This window comes from Pristis pectinata, chromosome 20 (assembly GCF_009764475.1).
Source record: "Pristis pectinata isolate sPriPec2 chromosome 20, sPriPec2.1.pri, whole genome shotgun sequence".
NCBI lineage: Eukaryota > Metazoa > Chordata > Chondrichthyes > Rhinopristiformes > Pristidae > Pristis > Pristis pectinata.
In genome coordinates, this window is record NC_067424.1 from 16,582,070 (window position 1) to 16,604,378 (window position 22,309).

At 41.7% G+C, this 22,309-nt stretch overlaps 1 protein-coding gene across 2 annotated transcripts in view; it reads left to right on the plus strand.

Moving 5' to 3' along the window:
- The window catches only part of slc16a4 (solute carrier family 16 member 4), a 69,252-nt gene that overhangs the window by 2,744 nt on the left and 44,199 nt on the right, over positions 1 to 22,309 (plus strand). For both annotated transcript variants that reach the window (XM_052034748.1, XM_052034749.1), the window contains exons 2-3: positions 19,069 to 19,220; positions 20,451 to 20,601. In XM_052034748.1, the coding sequence (XP_051890708.1) occupies positions 20,497 to 20,601 (105 nt within the window). In that variant the 5' untranslated portion in view covers positions 19,069 to 19,220; positions 20,451 to 20,496. The remainder of the gene's footprint in view (positions 1 to 19,068; positions 19,221 to 20,450; positions 20,602 to 22,309) is intronic.

Consider the following 22,309-nt stretch of genomic DNA (forward strand, 5'->3'; position numbering starts at 1 on the left):
TCTGTGTAAAAAAAAACTTACCCCTGACTTCCCCTTATACCTTCCTCCAATCACCCTAAAACTATGTCCCCTCATGTTAGCCATTGTCACCCTGGGAAAAAGTCTCTGACTGTCCACTTGATCTATGCCTCTTGAAATTAAAGATGCACCTTAAAATCAATGTCTTTGACAAAGCATATGGTCATCTGCCCTAACACCTCCTTCAGTAGTCTGGTGTCAATTTCTTCAAAATGTCCCTGTGAAGCCCTCTGAGATATTTCTGTTATGTTAATGGAGCTACATAAATTCACACTGTTGCCATTGTTGAAAAATTTCTTGTTTGGTGTCAGTTTAGCTCCTGCCTTCTCTGTTGACCTCCTTCCCATATCAGTCAGATGAAACTGTGTTAATTTAATAGGACTCCAGCTTGGAACATCTTGCCTGTTCTGGTACAGATACAGAAGAATTGCATTAGCATTTGTAATAGTCACACCCATGGGACAACTCTTGCAAGAACTATATTGATCTATTTTGAATAAGCTCAATGACTACACTTCCACAGCCCTCTGGTAGACGATTCCAAAAATTCACACTCCCCACATGAAGAAATTTCTCCTCACCTCAGTCCTAAATGCTTTGCCCTTACTCTGAGACTCGACTCTTAGTTTTAGACTCTTCAGCCAGGAAAACATCCTCACCGTGTCCAGCCAGTCAAGTTTCATAAGGAATATGTAAGTTTCAATTAAATTTCTTTTCATTCTTCTAAACTATCTAGACTACAGGCCATGCCCACTCAGTCCCTCCTCATTACACATCCCAAGAAGCAGTCTGGTAAGTCTTTACAGCACTCCCTCCATGGCAAGTATATTCTTTTTTAGAAAAGAACACCAAAACTGCACACAACATTCTAGGTGTGGTCGCACCAGGCCCTTATATAATTGCAGTAATTTATCTTTACTGTTGAGAGGCAACATAGCATTTGTAGGGTTTCAACCAGAAATGTCAACAATTTCTTTCCTCCCACAGATGTTGCTCACCCTTCTGAGTTCCTCCAGCAGATTGTTTGTTGCTCCAGGTTACAGCATCTGCAGTCTCTTATGCCTACTTTCAACAGTTGCTTGTTGGTTTTTTTGGTGACTCGTGTACAAGGACACCTGGGCACATTTAAACATCAGCATTACCCAATCTCTCACCATTTACCAAATACTCTGTCTTCCTGTTTTGTGCACCCAAGTGGATAACTTTACATATTTCCACATTATGCTGCATCCTTGCCCTCTTGCTCAGCTTGTCTGTATCCCCTTGAAGCCTCTTTACACTCTCCTCCCCACTTACAGTGCCCCCCCCCAGTTTGTTGAACTTAGTGAGAGGTGTACAAATACTTACAACCTACTTGATCAATGTGTTCAAATGATAACTTTCAGGAAGACCTCATGCTTCTTTAAGAGTTGTTGATCTTCCAGCAGCAATTGACATCTGCTGTTCTGTCTGTCCCTGTGAACAGTTTGTAGAGCAGAGGGCCCTGTGTTTCTGAGCTGATGGATGAAACAAATGGTACAGATCTCTCTACTGTTCAAAGAGGCACTTCAGCAGGTGGTAGGTGAGGGTGTGTTCCGCACTGCACCCTCAAAGCAGGCTCATGGAGAAGCTGAGGTTCTGAGGGTGTTTTCCCACTGCCATCCAGCCTACATCCTACTGCCTGAGGATAGCTCTATTGAGAAGATGTTTTGCCAAATGGCATCAACCATCAGATTAGGAAAAGCACAACTGGGCTCATTCTCTCCCCTCTCCTTATGAGTTAAAGCTCATTTTACATCAATCATGGTCTGAAGGCTTTACAGTTGAAGGCATTCCTCCAGTACTTCTCCACTTAGGAGTGGTAAGAAGAGGGTGTGAGTGAGAGTCAGTTTCACTTGTGAGGATGTCCTGTGTCCTCTTAGTTAGCTGGGTAGACCAAACTTTCTTAGAAGCTCAGCAAGTGGTAATATTTTGTGCTTACCTATGGGGTTCTCTACACCACCTGAAGCAGCCATACACAAAGATGGTTGGGTTATTGCAGAGTGGGAAAATATTTTCCCCCTCCCCATCTTTGTCTAGGGTCTTGTGTATGGTGGCTTTGTTGACACATTTAACCTTGGACCTCCGGACAAAGTAGAAAATGATTTGAGTTATTTTGACAATGATGTTGATCCAGGACACTGGAAATACCTTGTACCTGACTCAGTTCCAGCCATTTATGGTGATGGAGCATCCCACCCACCTAACAGCTTCTGCTTGACCTTTGCAACACATCCTTCCACTTTTGGTCTCCCTGAACCAGATCCACTATATCTTCAGGTGGGTCAGACTTGAAGGTGAGAGGTATGAAGGTTTGGGTAACCTACTTGCCAATATACATGGTCTCTCTCTTGGACTGGCTCATAATAGCCACAAATCCCCATGAGCCTCTGGACTAACTGCTGATCAAAGCAAAAGATCTCAAACTGAGTACTTCTATTATTTGGGATGGTCACCAACAAACACCCCCCCCCCCACAACCCCACCCCATTTACCAGTGCCATTCCTGAACAAAGGGCTCATTACAGCCAATGAATACACCGAAAGAGAGAGGTTAGTCTGGCCTGATTCCAGATCTAATTGGAAGGGTTTTTGACTGCCATTGTCAATTAGGACTGCACTGCACGTCTCAGCATAGAGCATTCAGATCCAATGACTGAGTCTCACCCCAAACCCCATTTTGGACAACCAGTCCAACTGATCCACATGGGATTTTCTGCCAAAGGTCTTCTTTCTGCCAAAGATCTTCCTATCTTATAGTATTGGTCTGGCCAGGGTGGATCACCTGCTCCAGAGCAGTTGTAAACTTGTTGGTTTTGTCCTTGGATAGAGTTCTGAGTGCATGAGATTTGTTGGAGTGATCAGTTGGTCCATGTTTCACTGACCCGACACCCTTTCCTGATGATGAAAAATCAGAGCATATCAGAGGTTGGGTACTCTGTGGTGAGTGATGCCTCAGATCACGCCACACAAGAGTGTGATGGAATACTCTCCATTTGCAGCTCCAATGTTGCCCAACAGGCTCAATACAATTCAGGACAAAGTAGCCCACTTGTCTGGCATGTAACAGAAAATCCTGGAAACACCCAACAGCTCAGGTATCTGTGCAAAGAGAAACCGAGTCAATGCTTCTGGTCAAATATGTTTTGAGAGTTTTAACGACGGGTGTGCAACCAGAAATGCTAATCATTTCTTATTCCAGTGATGCTGCCTGATCTGTTGTGTGTTTCTAGTACTTGCTGTTTTTATTTCAGTTTTTCAGTGTCTGCAGTCTTTTGATCTTCATTTACTGTTTGACTTTCACCCTATCAACCACCTTAAACATTCATCGTTCATGCTTCCCCCACTGATGCACAGTGACTACATAGTGTACTGTCTACAAAATGCCCTGTAGTTACTCACCTACACTCCTCTGACAGCATTTCCCAAACCCACCAAGAAAGTCAAGGGCAGCAGATGTATTGAAGCACCACATCTACAGGTTCCCCTCCAAGTTACACACCATTCTGATTTGCAAATACATTGCTGGTCCTTTATCATTTCTGGGTGTAAATCCTGAAAATCCCTTCCCCACCACCATTGTTTGAGTAGCTTCACTAGAAGGTGTGCAGTGTTTCAATAAGATGGTTCACTGTCACCTTCTCTAGGGCAATTACAGATGGGCAGTAACGTCTAGCCTTGCAATGCCCAGATCCAATTAATTAATTAATAGCTGAATGAATAAATACTTATTTTCAGTCGATGAAAAGAGAGTTAGAAATCAGGAAAACTACACAGTGGTACATATTGTTTGCTACAATAAATTGAAAGATGAGAGGGTTGGCGAACATTGACACAGCTTGATCCCTGGTACAATATATGCTCAGTCCACACGATAAGAAATACAATATTATCATGTTAATGAGCAATAGGTCAGGGCCAGTATGTTGATATAGTCCGTGTCTGTGTCAGAAAGTCTGGGGGTGGGGGGGGGGGAATGCCAAGCAATCACAGCCAATACCAAACCATGGGCAGTATCAATGATGGTGAAAGTCAGTGTATCACATTTTGGGTAGCCTTGGGGATTGTGTGAGTACATTATGAAGTCCTGGGAAATTGGTCACTGTGTTGCACTATAAGAAACATCAGGGATTGCATGGGTATATCTGTGTAGAATACTCTAGGGAGTCTTGGGGATTGCACGAGTGTTTGTGTAGAACATTACAGGCAGTGTCAGGGATTGCAAGAGCAAGTAAGTATATTACACTATGGGGAGCTTCAGGGGTTGCGTTAGCTTGTCTGTGTATCAGAGTTCAGCTTATCTCGGGGATAAAAAGAGTCTGTTGCACAATGATCAGCCTCAAACGTTGCATGAGAAAATGTGTGTATCATACTGTTGGCAACCTTAGGGAATACACGAGAGTGTGTATGTATAACACTATAGGCAAAATCTATTCACATCCTTCTTGTATGTTCATCACATGCTTTCAATTTAAGATAATGAACATAATTAGCCAAAGATATATCTGTTCAATCTGTTGGTTGTGACACTGGTTTCAAACACAATCTTGAAATTCTTGCCATTAACCATCCATGTTTCTGACATTCTGCCTAGATCAAGGGGAAACAATCTATTTTTTGGCAGTCAACAAACATTTCATTTCAAAAGGACATTCAGCACCTAAAAGCTCTGCCTTTTCTTTTCAGTGATACATTTTTTAGCAGCAGTTCTCTGTTGATGTTATTCTGTTATTGTTTCTGTTGTTGTTTTTACCCTGTACTGCCTTTAAGCACTTTGTAATGTATTGATCTGTACGAACGGTATGAAAAACAAGTTTTTCATTGTACCTGAGTACAAGTGACAATAATAAACCAATACCAATACTGATGTGATATTCAGCTTATACATTCTTCCTTTTCATGCATTGCAAAGTTAAATCTGCATGGCTGCCTCTTAACTCATTACTCTTAAATTTGAATTGGGTGATGTCGCATTGACAATTCTTTGAAAAAAGTGATAGCAGGAAACTCTCTAAGCAGGTTCATGGCATTAAAACTAAGCAAAGTTGACTTTACACTTCCCATCAAGATCTCAGTTCAGCATAGTTCAATGCAGAGTAATGTTGTCAATACAGCGCACTGTGAATGCTCCTGGGGCAGGCACAGTATGGGTTAGATATTCAGTACAAATCTCTCTATACTACCCCATAAAATACTCCCAGGGCAAGGACGTTCTAGGTGAGATGCAGGGTAATACCCCTTCTACTCAGTGTGAACAAGAGCTCCCAGGAGATACAGTATAATGCTCTCTTTACATTGCCCCAAGCAACACTCAGGTTGAATAGACCATGGTTTGGATACAATGTATAGCTCCATCAAACGCTTCCAGGCAGGTACCTACAAACAGAAGTGCCCATAATGTACCATGTGATTTCTTCCATCTTCCAATATCGATTAGTGTTACCAATTAATATAACAGTATGGTAATCAGCAGGATTTCCTGATTCCTGTCAATTTTAAAACTTTTAACTTAAGTACTTGTATTAATACACAATGAACCTGGGAAGAACAGGTCAGATAACATCTATCTTACTGCATGGAAGGTTTAGGTAGGCACTCAAAAATCCATCATCTCGGCTGCCTGTTCACGAAAATTTACAATATCTGACTCAAATGCATGTATGGTCGAGTTGCCACTTTATGAAGATAAACTCACGTAGACAGGTAGTCATTTACAGCATCAAGAAATTCCCTCTTCTCTGTTCAAAAGTAGTGTTAGATTATTCACCTCTTCCTCATTGTCACTGAAAAATATTTGAGTTCATCATGAAGAAGATCACAAATAAAATTTAAATCTCTGGCCACGTAACCAATGTGAACAATAAGCTTAATTTTCTTAAATCATATCAAACTAATGACCTGAAATTTCCATAAAGCTGCTCAGTTTTCACATTTAAAGTTTGTGGTGCTCCCAAGCAATGCTGTCCATCTCCTTTGCTATACAAGCCAGAGGTTTGGAGGGTGCTGTCAAGTAATCCTTGGCAAATTGATGCAGCACATCTTGTAAATGAAGTGTGATGTATAGTGTACTGGTGACAGCACGAATGAATGTTGAAGGTAGTGGATAAGGATGACCATGAGGCCTTGAGTGAGGTCTTCCTAATCATTATTGAGGCTGCACTGATCCAAGCAAGATGAAAGAATTCTATAAGATGTCATTAAAAGAAACTGATACCCCACCCTCAGATGGAACTTTGTTGAGTCAGTAGGGGAGTGGCTTGTTGCACGATATCCAGGCTTTGATCTTACCTTGTGGATACAGAATGTATATCGTAGGTCCAGTTAAATTTCTGACTGTTGGCGAAACCCTGGGTGTTAATGGTCGGGGATTTAGTGTTATTGTTGTTGAATATGTTAAATATAAAGTGGAAATGAAGATGCCTTGCATGAAAAATTTGACATTAGCTGCATAAAAAGACAGCAGGATAGGTGATCAATGTAAAGGAGGGTTTATAAGGAGCATTTTAGGAGAGCAAGGAACAGTGGTAAGGTGAGGGGTGCTGGCTTTGGGGAGGAATATCACATCAGCCGAGATGGTGAATCAATAAACCACCAATAACGACGTACCTACATCAGGGATGTAAAAGCGTCCAGACTTGAATTGGGAATGAAGGACTGGAAGAGGTAACCAAGATAAGGACGAGCAAGGTGATGGAGGGATTACAATTCTAGAACAAAAATTTTTAAACTGCTGAACAAACTCTGCACACAGAACTGATGGCTGAATGGGGATAGCTTGAATTGAGTTAGTACTTGGACACCAGATGAGCTCATATATTAGAGGTGCTGGTCGAGTGGGCATCAGGATATCAAAAATGGACCATTGATATGTGAAACTGAAGCTAATCCAGCAGATGTTATTTGAGTTATGGCCAATGAAGGCTGTTTTTTTTGTCAGTCTCTGTGAGGCTGGGCCTTGAAGTTGTTACTGATTCCTCTGTAAAGGTTTTTATTCTCCCTGGCTGATCTTTATCTGACATCCCAAATGCAGTCCATTTGGGGTGACTCAATGACTTAAGTCATTAGCTGGAGCTGTAGAAATCAGCATTAGAAATAAACTCAAATTTAAGCAAGTTATGTGAAATGAAGTGAGGAACCCTTGCTGCTAAGGCAGGATAAGCCTGCTCCACAGCAAACCCTGATATAACATGCCCAATCCATAGCCCTGAACAACATGTCCAACCCATTGTGGGCAAGCCTGCTCTACGGCAAAACACAACACAGTGTGCCCTGACAGCTGGTAAATCCATAGCCCTGAACAACATGCCCAACCCATTGTGGGCAAGCCTGCTCTACGGCAAAACACAACACAGCATAACACAACACAGCATGCTTGACGCATAGTGTGCCCTGACAGCTGGTAAATCGGCTTCTGGCTGTCAGAGATGTCAAAGCTGCCATTTCCTAGAAAAAGGGAAGCAGGGGAAGAGCAGCAGCAACAACAACAGTCTTGTAGACCTTATTTTTGACACAATGTTGGCAAAGCCACCCGGGAGAAGTTTTCTAGTTGTTCTGATTCAGAGTTCACTGCCTAAAAATATTTTGGATTTCAGAATAGCTTCTGGGTGTGGGATAGCCATGTCCGTGTCCATCCTCAAACCCAAAACACTTTCTTTAATTTCCCTTGACCCTAATAGTGGATGAATTTTAGCCATAGCATTTAACTGCAGCTTTAAACCATTATTGTCCATCCGTCAGCCATCCCCACTCTTTCCTTTCCATCGGGACCTTTGGATCTTTATTTTATATCTGCCTTCCAATTTCTGGATTTGACAAGATTTGGCTGGTGTGCTCCCAATCTGTTTAGTTGTTTAAATTTTTTTGTAAGTTTGATCAGTTTGCAGCCATCCTACCACTGCTTCCTCCTCCAGAGCCTGAGTCCATAACTGAAATGCTAGTTCTCCTCCTCTCATTATCAAAAAATGTTTTGTTTCCACTGCAGTCCTTAGCTTCTATCGAGTCCTATGCGAGGTGTGCAAATTACCACAGGTAGGGCAGGTGGAGCTGGATCCCATTCCCCAACAACCTATCCTCTCTCAAATGCTCATTACCTTCCCTCTGATTCTCCTAGCACTAACCTTAACAAGATAATTACAGGAACCAATTAAATCACCATCCAGCACATCTTTGGGATATGGGTGGAAACTGGAGCACTTGGGAAAAGCTACAGATCACTGGGAAGGCATGCAAACTCCACACTGATAGCATGGGGGTTTAGGAATGAAACTGGGTTGTGGGAGCTGTGAGATAGCAACACTACCTGCTGCAACACTTTGCCATCCTATACTGTATGTCTCCACACAAATGTCTAACTCATTTTAGATGTGTCTACAAAGGCCAACAGTTATTATCCATCCATAATTTATCATAACCGCTTGGTTGTTCAGTGAGAGACAAGGGGTGAAATGTACTTCCATGCAAATGTATGCAATCTGTGCTCCTCATTGTCTCCCATGTTACATTCTTAAAGCTGCCCACTCCACCCAACTGCCTGCACTCGGCCCAGCCACAGTAATCCTCCAAGGTTAGTAACTGGGCTTCTGCCATGCAGACCTATCTCTAACTGGTGCCAAGCCCTCATATTTTTGGCCACTTGCTGTTGTGTCCAACTATGGTACAATATGGCTGGTGGTTGTCATGCACTACAACCATTAGGATGAGCAGGTAATGCTAAGCTGGTATGCTGCCTGCATGCTATTAAACAGGCATCAATTACTAGTGCATTGGAATCCCCATGCACATTTTTGGGAACTATCAAATTTAACCCCCACATCTCTTAGTAACTGCTGTGTAAAAAAAAAAGATTCCCATCATTTACTGTAATGATGCTTAAATTTATCTCCAAGGTGAGTTCCAGTGGTAAGTGAGTTGATTTGTCTTCTCAAAATTTCAATAAGATTTCCTCTTACTCTTTGTTCAATAGCTTTTCCTCCTAAGTAAAACTCTTATCATTGGTATGACCTTAGTTATTCACTTCATGGCATCTGCATTGTCTTTTCATCCCTTTCAAAGTAAATTTGAAAAATTGCTTTCACTAAAGGAAAGAAAGTTCAAGGAGATCAAATCTAAAAGATCTTGAGAGAGTAAAATGTTTCTGGTTGGTGAATTGATAAAATTAAGCATGTAAGATTATAATATTAAAATTTTTAAGCAAAGGGTTTATTGGAGATGGAGTACAGTGCCATTCTATATATTTAAGCCAACTCATTCATGGCACAAGGGAAAATTGTAGATAAGTACTTGAAGTATTAAACTGTATAAGATAAGATTAGAGAAACAGAATTAAAGTTCATTATTTCAGCCCAGGTTGTTTTGGAATCAGTTTAATGGGCTGAATGATTTCCACTGTATAACGTTTCATATATTTATTTGTTGTATCATGACCAATGAGGGAAAGGAATATTTAAAAACAGGTAGCTTTTGAGATGTGATGGAATAGTCTTTAATATTCTCAAATTCCTGAACCCTTGATGCACATTGAGACATTTAACCTGATCCCATCTATCTGACCAGGGTGGATGTTAAGTATCTAATGGGAGACAGATGTATCTCTCAAACAAAACACTAAAACATCTGTTCATTTACATCATTGATTTTGTGTGATCTTACTTCATACAAGTTGGTGCAACGTTGCCCCGGGATATAAAATAAGTGGTTTATTGGTCATGAAGGGCCTTAAATATGTAAAAGACATTAATTAATTGTGAGTGCTTACTAATTGTAGTTATACAAACCTTTCTCTATAGTCATTCCAGGATATGTCTGAATGCAGTTGAAAGATCTGTTTATGCATGTCTTCAATAAAAGTAAGAATTTGATACTATAACCAAGGTAGTGACAAAAACATTCTGGTTCCTGGTTACTGTTGAATAATTTTCAGAAAAGTATAAGCAATGGATTAAGATACAGCACGATGTGGCTTCAGCCTGCTCCACCTCAGTCACTGATTCCTTATAAAAACTGAAATACAAACCAAATTGTTTGTGAGCAGAGATCACATAATTGTAAGACCAGCTGGTTTCTTGGTGACTTCTAATAAGAGTGAGTGCACTACCACTCCAAATAAGCACCTGGTTTAAATAAAGGCAGCAATGAACAGAAGCCCTAATGGGTAGAGCCTTGAATGCCCATGCGACAGTGAGTATAGGAATAGAATGAGGTGGAGGTTAAATGCATAGCTGAGGGATTGGAGTGAGGGGCAGGGATACAGATTTCTGGATTACTGGGGCCTTTTTTGGGGCAGGTGTGACCTGTACAAAAAGGATGGGTTGCACTTGAATCCCAGGGGGACCAATATCCTGGTGGGGAGGTTTGCTAAGACTACTGGGGAGAGTTTAAATTAGAATTGTTGGGGGGTGGGATCCAAACTGGAGAGACTGGGGAAGAGGTGTTTGGCTCTCAAATAGAGAAAGCTTGTAGTCGATACGAGAGGAAGGATAGGCAGGTGATAGAGAAGGGACGTGGTCAGACAGACGGTTTGAGATGTGTCTATTTTAATGCAAGGAGTATAGTGAACAAGGCGGATGAGCTTAGAGCTTGGATAAATACTTGGAGCTACGATATGGTGGCCATTACAGAGACTTGGATGGCTCAGGGACAGGAATGGTTACTTCAAGTGCCAGGTTTTATATGTTTCAGAAAGGACAGGGAGGGAGGCAAAAGAGGTGGGGGAGTGGCACTGTTGATCAGAGATAGTGTCACGGCTACAGAAAAGGTGGACATCATGGAGGGAATGTCTATGGAATCTCTGTGGGTGGAGGTTAGGAACAGGAAGGGGTCAATAACTTTATTGGGTGTTTTTTATAGGCCACCCAATAGTAACAGGGATATCGAGGAGCAGATAGTGAAGCAGATCCTAGAAAGGTGTGACAATAACAGTTGTTGTGATGGGAGATTTTAATTTCTCAAATATCGATTGGCATCTCCATACAGTGAGGGGTTTAGATGGGGTGGAGTTTGTTAAATGTGTTCAGGAAGGATTCTTGACACAATATGTAGATAAGCCTACAAGAGGAGAGGCTGTGCTTGATTTGGTATTGGGAAATGAACCTGGTCAGGTGTCAGATCTCTCAGTGGGAGAGCATTTTGGAGATAGTGATCATAATTCTATCTCCTTTACGATAGCATTGGAGAGAGATAGGAAAAGACAGACTAGAAAGGTGTTTAGTTGGAGTAAAGGGAATTATGAGGCTCTCAGGAAGGAAATTGGAAGCTTAAATTGGGAACAAATGTTCTCAGGGAAAAGTACAGAAGAAATGTGGCAAATATTCAGGGGATATTTGTGTGGAGTTCTGCATAGGCATGTTCCAATGAGACGGGAGTTATGATAGGATACGAGAACCGTGGTGTACAAAGGCTATAATAAATCTAGTCAAAAGAAAAACATACAAAAGGTTCAGAGAGCTAGGTAATGTTAGAGATCTGGAAGAGTATAAGGCTAACAGGAAGGAGCTTAAGAAGGAAATTAGAAGAACTAAAAGGGGCCATGAGAAGGCCTTGGTGGGCAGGATTAAGGAAAACCCAAGGCATTCTACAAGTATGTGAAAAGTAAGAGGATAAGACGTGGAAGAATAGGACCTATCAAGTGTAACAGTGGGAAAGTGTGTATGGATCTGGAGGAAATAGCAGAGGTACTTTACTTCAGTATTCATTATGGAAAAGGTTCTTAGTGATTGTAGTAAAGACTTGCAGCAGACTGAAAAGCTTGAGCATGTGGCTATTAAGAAAGAGGAGGTGCTGGAGCTTTTGGAGAGCATCAAGTTGGATAAGTCGCCGGGACCAGATGAGATGTATCCCAGGCTGCTGTGGGAGGCGAGGGAGGAGATTGCGGAGCCTCTGGCGATGATCTTTGCATCATCAATGGATACGGGAGAGGTTCTGGAGGGTTGCGGATGTTGTTCCCTTATTCAAGAAAGGGAGTAGAGGTAGCCTAGGAAATTATAGACCAGTGAGTCTTACTTCAGTGGTTGGTAAGCTGGTGGAGAAGATCCTGAGAGGCAGGATTTATGAACATTTGGAGAGGTATAACATGATTAGGAATAGTCAGCATGGCTTTGTTAAGGGCAGGTCCTGCCTTACGAACCTGATTGAATTTTTTGAGGATGTGACTAAACACATCGATGAAGGGAGAGCAGTAGGTGTAGTGTATATGGATTTCAGCAAGGCATTTGATAAGGTATCACATGCCAGGTTTATTGAGAAAGTAAGGAGGCATGGGATCCAAGGGGACATTGCATTATGGATCCAGAATTGGCTGGCCCACAGAAGGTAAAGAGTGGTTGTTGAAGGGTCATATTCTGCATGGAAGTCAGTGACCAGTGGTGTACCTCAGGGCTCTGTTCTGGGACCCTTACTCTTTGTGATTTTTATAAACGGCCTGGATGAGGAAATGGAGGGATGGGTTAGTAAGTTTGCGGATGACAAAGGTTGGAGGTGTTGTGGATAGTGTGGAGGGCTGTCAGAGGTTACAGCGGGACATAAAGAGGATGCAAAGCTGGGCTGAGAAGTGGCAGATGGAGTTCAACCCAGATAAGTGTGAAGTGGTTCATTTTGGTAGGTCAAATATGATGGCAGAGTATAGTATTAATGGTAGGACTCTAGGCAGTGTGGAGGATCAGAGGGATCTTGGGATCCGAGTCCATAGGATGCTCAAAGCAGCTGCACAGGTTGACTCTGGTTAAGAAGGCATATGGTGTATTGTCCTTCATCAACTGTGAAATTGAATTTAAGAGCTGAGAGGTAATGCTGCAGCTATATAGGACCCTGGTCAGACCCCACTTGGCATACTGTGCTCAGTTCTGGTCACCTCACTACAGGAAGGATGTGGAAGCCATAGAAAGGGTGCAGAGGAGATTTACAAGGATGCTGCCTGGATTGCGGAGCATGCCTTATGAAAGCAGGTTGAGGGAACTCGGCCTTTTCTCCTTGGGACGACGGAGGATGAGGGAGGACCTGATAGAGGTATATAAGATGATGAGAGGCATTGATCCGGTAGATAGTCAGAGGCTTTTTCCTAGGGCTGAAGTGGTTGCCACAAGAGGACTAAGGTTTAAGGTGCTGGGGAGTAGGTATAGGGGAGATGTCAGGGGTAAGTTTTTTACTCAGAGAGTGGTGAGTGCGTGAAATGGGCTACTGGCAACGGTGGTGGAGGCGGATACGATAGGGGCTTTTAAGAGACATTTGGATAGGTACATGGAGCTGAGAAAAATAGAGGGCTAGGGGTCTCTAAGGTAGGGACATGTTTGGTACAGCTTTGTGGGCCAAAGGGCCTGAATTGTGTTGTAGGTTTTCTGTGTTTCTACCCTTGAGCAGAAGTGGCTGAGCAATATTTTCGTCTACTTTTCTGAATCATTGCAGCATCAAATGCATCCTGAATGAGTCCTGCTTTAACTGTCAGCAGTAGCACAGTATCCAACAGTCAGAAAAGTCGAAAAAGAAAAAGAACAGGTTAAAGACGAAGTAAGATTAAACAAAAATGGGTACAATTACATAGAATCTCAGTTGCTGCTTTGTTCAACTGAACAAATTGTGAAATTGAGTGCAATAACTTTGGCCATTTCCAGCACGTGAATATGGCGTAAGATCTGCTAGATTATTGTAAAAATTAATCTGACTTAAAGGTGATCTTTTTTAACGAGGGAAAGGTGGCATCCTTACCTGCAGTGATAAATTTAACAAACATCCTGTACAAACACCTCCATTTAGAATAACTTATGAGGAAAAGGCTCATTACTACATTCTTGCTGGAATTAGGGCTGGAAAATAAATTCTAACCACACCAACAAAGCCACATCCTAAAAACAAAATAATAATCAACAATATAATCAATATTATTTGTAAGGATCTGCCAAAAACTGCAACTTTTCTGCTCTTCATTATATTTGCTTTTTGTATAAGGCAATGTCTTGGAATTGTACACTGACCCTTTTGGTTCTATCCAGTATTAATGGGACTGATCCTTGTGAGGATTCTATTGGAGATCATCAAATGAGGTGATTGTTTAATTCCTTCCAATGATACAACATTAGTGAACTGAATTCAGCCTAGATTCACAAGGAACTAGCAAATCAACTGAAAAGTCTGACTTTGGATTTTCTAACTTTGTACTTGAATCCAGGGTAGGATGCAGAGAGGAGAATTTTTTAAATGTCAAGAGTGGTCAATTACACATACTCAGATGTCAGTGGCAGTCCATGCATCTTTGGGCAGGGCAAATGGATAAGCAGGGAAAAGGTTGGAAAGGAGTCTTGAAATAGTTCCTGGCAGAGAGCCACATTAAAATATGAGAGTAGGGGCAAGGCGGTGTGAATTTCTGCAGAGCTAGATTGTGGATATCGTAAACAACTTCTACCATGTTCCAATTATAACATCCATCGACAGCATTGATAATATTAGACCTGGTGACCAAAGCTAGGTTAAAGATGTATATTTTAAGGATCATCTTAAATAGAGCAACAGTAGAGAGGACCTGGCTACTCAATCTGAACTTAATAAGACCCATGTGTATGAGCTGGGCTTGGGTCAAGTATACATACTAATAGAACTTCTGGGTTAAGTTCTGTTTGGGCTGCTTCAGACTTTGCTGCAATGGCCCAGTCAGTACTTTATCTAGGTGAGCTTAATTTGGTTCATGTTACCAGCATTTGAATAACCTGTTTAAAATTGTTTGCTATAAATATAAAATTTGGGTTGGGTTGGGTCAGATCTGAAAAAAAATTATAAGTGCTTGGGCCAACTTTGTATTGGTTGTGGTCAGCTCAGGTTGGGGGTTAAGTTTTAATTTTACATGTGGCAGACCTCTTGTTCAGTGAAGGAATTCCAGAGCTCTGTGCCGAGGCAGGTGAAGGCACAGCCAATAATGATAGTATAGCTAAATTACGGGTTTGAATATCTGGCCAGAGGTGAAATAACAATAAATCTTTGAGGATTATTGAGTTGGGTGGAGTTATAGGGTTACAGAGACTGGGAGAAGTGATTCCTTGGATATGAAAACAAAGCTGGGAACCACTTTCAAGAAATCACCAGATCATGAGCACCATTTATAACTGGAGAGATGTTCAAGCATGACTTTTTATTTGTTAAAGTGCTAACAGCAGAGTTTGCAATGAATTTATCAATGGAGCAGGAAAGATGGGAAGCCAGCCAGAAAGACATTTGGAATGCAGAAGATAACAAAACTAGAGGAGGATTTCATCAGCAGACTATCCTTGCAGGAATGGAGTTGAGCATTATTACCAAGATGACATTAGCCAGTCTTTGCAAGAGAGTGCAGATAATGTTGAGGCCAATAACAGCACCAAGCCTGAGGAAACTCCGGGGAGAGATTGAACCAATTATCTGCAGAACAGCTTATTGGGACAGAGGACAAAGGCTTTGTTGTGTATCATGTTTAGTTTGAGAACATTTCTTCTCACTCAGTGCTGGATATTGGACCGGGGAGAGTGGAGAGGTTTGAAAAATGATAGGGATGAGGTAGACTGGATCATCAGAGGGCATTTGGAAACTGGTGCTGCTTTCTGACAATGTTGCACAAGAGTATTATCGAGATGGGGAATGGGAAAGGAGCATGGATAGATAGTCAAGGTAATGGTCTGGAAGTGGAGAGAGAAGCATTGCAAGTGATTCTCTGGCTGTAACTGGATAGATAATAATGGAATCAGATAAGTGAATGCACACATAGCTGGTTGATAGGGGAGAGGCAGAAGAATAGGGTGGTAACAATGTCAAAGGCAATGGAGTAGCCAGTGGAGGAGATATGATTGATTATCACAATCAGAATACGTAACATATCACTTGTGACTCTGACAAGGACTGTTTGAGTAATCAGATGTAGAATTCAAACATGAGGTTGCTGCAAAGATGGGCATAGGTTTGTGGGGTGTGACAGCACACTACAAGGCTTTGGAGAATAGAATGTTGTTAATTTGTAGGTACTGACTGGTCAAGAGAGCAGTTTGATTTGTGGAGAGGTTTGGTGCTGGCAGATTTGATTAGAAGAGGAAACCAAAGAAGTGAGATGATCCATAGTTTGGTAGTATTGGGATTTAGGAAACAGGAGGTAGGATTCATAAACAGGAGATACACAGAGGTGAGATCAAAGGAAAATGTGAATTCTTATCGCGGAACAGGGAGGAACAGTGGAAGTATTCCCAATTGGCTAAGGAAAGGGAGGGGAGAAATGGAAGCATCTGAACAGATGGCATCAATCTTTGCAGCAAAGATGTCCATGAGGTTCACAACTTGTCTTTGGGGATGAGTGTTTTAGGGGACAATGAAGAGAAAGAGACAAGAATGATTCACATTTATACAGTGACTTCCACAATCACAGATTCCCCAAAAACCTTTACAGCTGATATAGTGCTTTTGAAGTGCAGATATGGTTTTCCATATACAGGAGCTATTACTGATTAGCAAGCAAAGAAATGGGTGGGCAGGATGTGGCACAAATTCAGACATAGGCAGGACTGTGATGAGGGAGAATGGGTTCCACAGATCTCAGGTGCTACACTCGGGGAGGGATCTTTCATCAGAGGTGGTGTAGGTGGGTGTGAAGGGGAGGGGGGTGGGGTGAGGGGGTAGGGTGGGTGCAAGGGGATGGGGTGGGTGCAGGGATGAGTTGGGAACACAACATCCTCCAGAAACATTCCCTGTAGATAGTGGGAACAGAGAAGTCATGTCCTGAAGGCCTGGATACAGTGGGTCAAGAACTTCAGTGACATTACTTAAATGTTCAGGGTCAGTGAATTCACTTAAACTGGTCTTTCCAACCAGCTGAACCATTAGCTTCAGGCACTACTGAGTTCGCCACATCCAGAACACCCACCTACCAACAATCTCTTAACTGGACTTATACCTAACATTGTTATGTGTTGCTGTGCCCACACACACTTAGAATTACTCCAAGCCACATCTACACCTCACTGTTCATAAAGCATACCAACAATTCATCCCTTTAAAAAAAAATGTTATCCAAACATTACTTGAGACTCATTCACACTCTTTCTTCTATCTGGCAGAGTGAGATGATGTACATCTGGATGCAGCAGCATCCATCTAACTAACTAATGGAAGGCACAGGTTGCACGTCCTTATTCCCATGGAAGAGATGGTGTTGCTTATCACTAAGATGCCTGCTGCTGAAGCCATGGGCAATGTCGGAACACCATCCATTAAAGATGACAGTATGCTCATATCTAATCCACTTTCTCATATATCGTACCTTGTCCTCTTCCCACACCCTTTCACATTTATAAACTACAAATGATGTAAACATTCACTTTTTACTCATCTCCTTCCTTACCCGTCTCCCACCCACAGCACTACCCTTGTGCTTTTTTTTCATTTTAGTTGACCAGTAATACAACCTCGCCAGGCAAGTGCAGGAAGACAATACTGATAATGAAAATGTATCATCACTTGATTTCACACTCAAAATGGAAGTTCAGAAACTGATCCTGTATGTAAATATAGGAGAGAGCACAGAGGTGGAATCCACTTGTGGTGAGGCACTGGGTGCATGTGACCTGCAATTCGGGCAGGGGACGAGGATAATGCGAGTTCCAGCTTGTGAAGGATGAGGTTGTACATGAGTTCTACCACGAATGACCCAGATGAGGTCTTTGGGTCAGCTTTCAGAAGACCGCACAATGAAAGAATTGCTAAGTCTGCTGGAATGTTTTGGTTCACTCTCATGGAGAAGTCCAGTGCTAACATGCCACAAGGGTTTGCGCACACCTTGGAGCCTGTCCTTTCCAGCATGGAAGTGGTGGCCCACTTCACTTGTGTGCAATAAAACCAACCACAGTTCTCCATCCGATCAATGTCACAATTTCCATGGAAGGATGGGCACCCAGATTCAGTAGAAGCTCAGACACCATTCAGTATGCACTTGCTTACACCTTTACCAATATAGCACCTTGCACCATGGGTATGCACGCTTATGTGGATCCAAGGGCTCTTGTAACATCTATTCAAAAAGGCTGTCTGCTCCCCATTTGTGAATAATTGTCCAATAAGATGTATTCTTGGAAAAACCCTTCTGAGGACTTTGGTTGCACACCAATTATGCCAGAAATGTTTGACCATAAGTCAGAAGTTTGGCAGTAACAGATTAATTGATTGCACATGTTGTTCAGCAGCATCAGTAAAAGTCTTGGACCATTATGAGACAGTTCTCCTCAGAGGGCTATACTTTGGCAATTCCATTGTTGGAAAGATTCGCAGAAATATGTCCAATGCCTTTTGTCACCATTTTAATATATTCATGCTTGTGCTAAAATAACAGCTTAAAAAAAGAAAATAAAACAAGGCTAAAACAGGAACGAGTAGAAATAATTGGATTGCTCTCTCAATGACCCAGAATTTACTATATGGGTTGAATAGCAGCTTGTATTGTAATAATTAAATGATGCAATATCAAGGCCTATTTTTGTTATCAATTGCCAATGCACTTCCTAAAAAGCTCCCAATATATTAATAACTAATGTACAGGACATCAGGATACCCTGTGTAATGTTTGCCCCATTGCTCAAGATTTGTAGGGTTATACAGTGGCTCAGTTAACAGAGCTGCTGCCTCACAGCTCTAGTAACCTGACCTCGGGTGCTGTCCATGTGGAATTTGCACACTCTCCCCATGACTGCATGGGATTCCTCCAAGTGCTCAAGTTTCCTCCCATGTCCCAAAGACGTGCAGATCAGTAGGTTAATTGGCCACAGTAAGTTGCCCCTAGGGCATACATGAGTGGTAGAATCTGGGGGATGTAGATGGGAATGCAGGGAGAATAAAATGGGATTAGTATAAATGGGTGCTTGATGATCAGAGTGGACTCAGTGAGGTGAAGGGCCTGTTTCCGTGCTGTAAGACTCTATCAATCTACTTTACAGGAAGGATGAAATATCTCCTTTTTCTATCAAGTGCCAAGAGTGTGGTCTCCACTTAGACCATGCTCTCAGTCCCTAAATACTAAAGCACTTTGTATTCCCTCTACTGCAGGTGCAAGCGGTCTGGAGATGGGACGTCTCACCTGTTCTAAAGTCTGTCAAAGTGTTTCATCTGAACAATGAAAAATAATGAGTAGAAGGGCAGTGAATGGACCCATTTTAACTGGATGCCAAACTTATCAAGATTTGACAGGAGTGCAGCAGGTAAGTTAAAATCTAAAGTTCTGTGCCAGTTATGGCAGGTGAAGGAAAGACTGGTAGTAGGATAATAGCCCCTAACCTGTGGGAAATTCCAACTAAGCTAAGGGATTCAGAGGGCACCCTACCAGTGAGATCTCATCTTTTAACAAAGTGAATATTATTATTTAATTAAACATAAATTATGACAATGATTGAAAGAGAAAGGTAAACTACTACATAAGGGTACACCTATACTAGGACCCATCTGAAGCATCTGAACCTGGATTCCTTCTCCTGGGCACTGGCATACCAGCTAAATACTTCCAGCAACTTCTGTTTTAATTTCAACCTCACAAGGTTTTGCTGTGTCAGAAGCTTTCATTTTACCACTAGAAGTATTCCACCAATGGCCAACCAGCTTGTTGGTCGTATCAATAGACATTGAGGGACATAAGTTGTGCGGCTGTAACTAACAATGATTAACACACTAAGTTACCACGTTAAGAGGGTACACTGGCTCAGATTAATCTGACTGCTGCCGTTGATTGGATTTGAGTGTCAGAATAATAAAAAAAAATTATATTACTGGATTAAAGAACTTTTCTTTAAGTCATCTGATTAGAGGCTGCCCTGGTTACCTCTAATGGATTTCTATCTTCAAAACCTCCTCCAAACCTTTCCCTCTGATTGTGTTTCTGTTTCCATCCCACCTTCTCCCTCCCCTTGCCCTGCTCATCCTACCTACACCCTTCTCTTACCTCATGTTAATCCCTGTGTTGGACCCTCTCCACCCTGTTCCCCTATCCCTGGGAAGAGATGAAGGATAGTTAGGCCATTTCAGTGACTGTGTCTGATAACATATTTCATAACCTGAATATCGTTTGTGTGAACAACGTTTCACCCCTTCTCCAGCCAATAACATAACTACTCTTAACATAAAGTGGCTTTTTGAGAACTTGTACAGGGTCTTAAAAGGTGTGTTGGAATATGATAGTGAAGTCACCCATGATGGATATCATAGAGGGTGATGCCTCTGGTTGGAAACTAGAGGACGAAGCTGGATTCAGAATTTCAGCACACTCCGATCCCAAAAGCCTGACTGATACGAATATTTAAAATGGTCCACAGGTTTTGTTCAGTGTGCCATTAATTTAATGAGAGACAGGTACTGTACAAAATGATTCTGTGTGTTTGAATCTTGGCAATTTGTTTTATTTTGCGTAGAATCAGAAGACCTCTGTTAATTAATTACAGGGGTACAGAAAAGCTGGAGTTTGTTTTGAGCATCTGTCAAAGGAACATGGAAGAGGTGAGGGAGGTGAAGTACCGGAGTCAGAAAGTGAAGGGATATGTCAACCCACCAGATGGAGGCTGGGGCTGGATGACTGTAGTCCATTTCTTTCTGGTAAGTGTTTTATTTTTTAAGAAGAGATATACTTAGAGCAAGATTATTCTTCTGCCATAGAGAGCTAACCTCAGATTCCTGGTAAGCCAGTGTAATTGGAGATCTCTTCCTCTTTGTTGTTCCAATAGCCTTGGCGTTTTCAACCTGTTGATTCAGTGACACTGGCACAAAGCTGAGAGATGTCATCAGGAAACTTGGTGTGGGAAATACAAAACACTCAAATGGATGCTGGTTCTGAGGATGAATTCAAGGGGACATTCTAGAGTTGCACACTTGCTACGTCCAGTCTGAATGAGTTAATGCTCATTCCAATCTCCCAGAAATGACACTCTAGGACAGTTACTAGAGGAGAAATCCATGGAGAGCTGCAAATCTTCCTCTTTCTAAAGTTGTCTGTGCATATTACTCTGACTAAGTTCAGTTGCGTGTTAAAAACAAAGTACGTAAGAAAGAAAGAACCTATGTGCTTATTGACCTTCAGTTGACTTAAGAAAGAACTCGTGATTTTCACTGAGAACAAGTTTAGAGAACAACACCTCAACAGACAAAAAATTCATGGTAGCTGTGGCTGATCATTAATTTACAGTGGGTTGGAAATTGTCCAGCACTTACTATGGGTTTATGATTCCTGAGAAGCTCTGCCATTGATCCCACTGAATATTGCAGGCTTGTGGTTGGTAAGAATTAGGATCATGGACCCCTTGTTAATCTTAACAGGTAGAAGAGGCTAAAGCAATCATATTCTCCAGTACAAAGCCTAAAAACAAGGCTAACAAAACAACTGGAGATCAATATTTCCAGAAAGTAATTTAACATATGCAGATTACATGTGCGACAAATGAAACCTACAATTTTATATCTGGTAACCTTGCTATTATTTAAGTTAAAGTAAGAGATTGTAAGGCAGACCTGCCCCACTGTATCATCCACACTTTCCACTGCCTTAGTTAACATTTATAATTATATTCATAAATAAGCCAAAGAATCCTGGCAGCAAGGCAATACAAGTTATGTTCCTTGAATTCAGGAATGTTATTGGTATGACTGGGACAGATTGGGGCAGCCACAGTGGTGCAGCTGTTAGAGCCATTGCCTCACTGCTCCCTCCTGACCTCCAGTGCTCTCCTTGTGACTGTGTGAATTTCTTTCAGGTGCTCAATTCCAATGATGTACAGGTCAGTAGGTTAATTGGCCACTGTAAATTACCCATATTATGTAGGTGAGTGGTAGAATTTAGGGGGAATTTCCAGGAATGAGGGGAGAATAAAAGAAAGGGATTAATGTGAATGGCTGCTTAATAGTTGGTGTAGAATCAGTGAGACAAAGGGTTTGTTTCCATTGCCATGTGACTCCATGAATATATAGACTAGTTAGTTAATGAAGAAAAGTATTAAGGGTTAGGAATAACTTCTTCCAGCCAGAGTCATCCACAGAACAAATGTGTTATCTGTTTTCTTAAAGCTCAAGTTAATTAAGTCCTTCTTAGAAAGAACTATCATCCCTCTCCAGACCATGTTCAGGCTTTTTCCCTTTCTGGTCTCACTGGACTTTTAGTTTGGTGTCAGGGAATTTGCAAATCTGAACTCCAATGATTTGACCTGGAGAAACAAGAAACTGCAGATGCTGGAATCTTTTGACCTGATTGACTCCCCTGGTAACATGAAGAGGAATTTTCATTAACCTGCTATTCACGTGAATTATTAAAGGG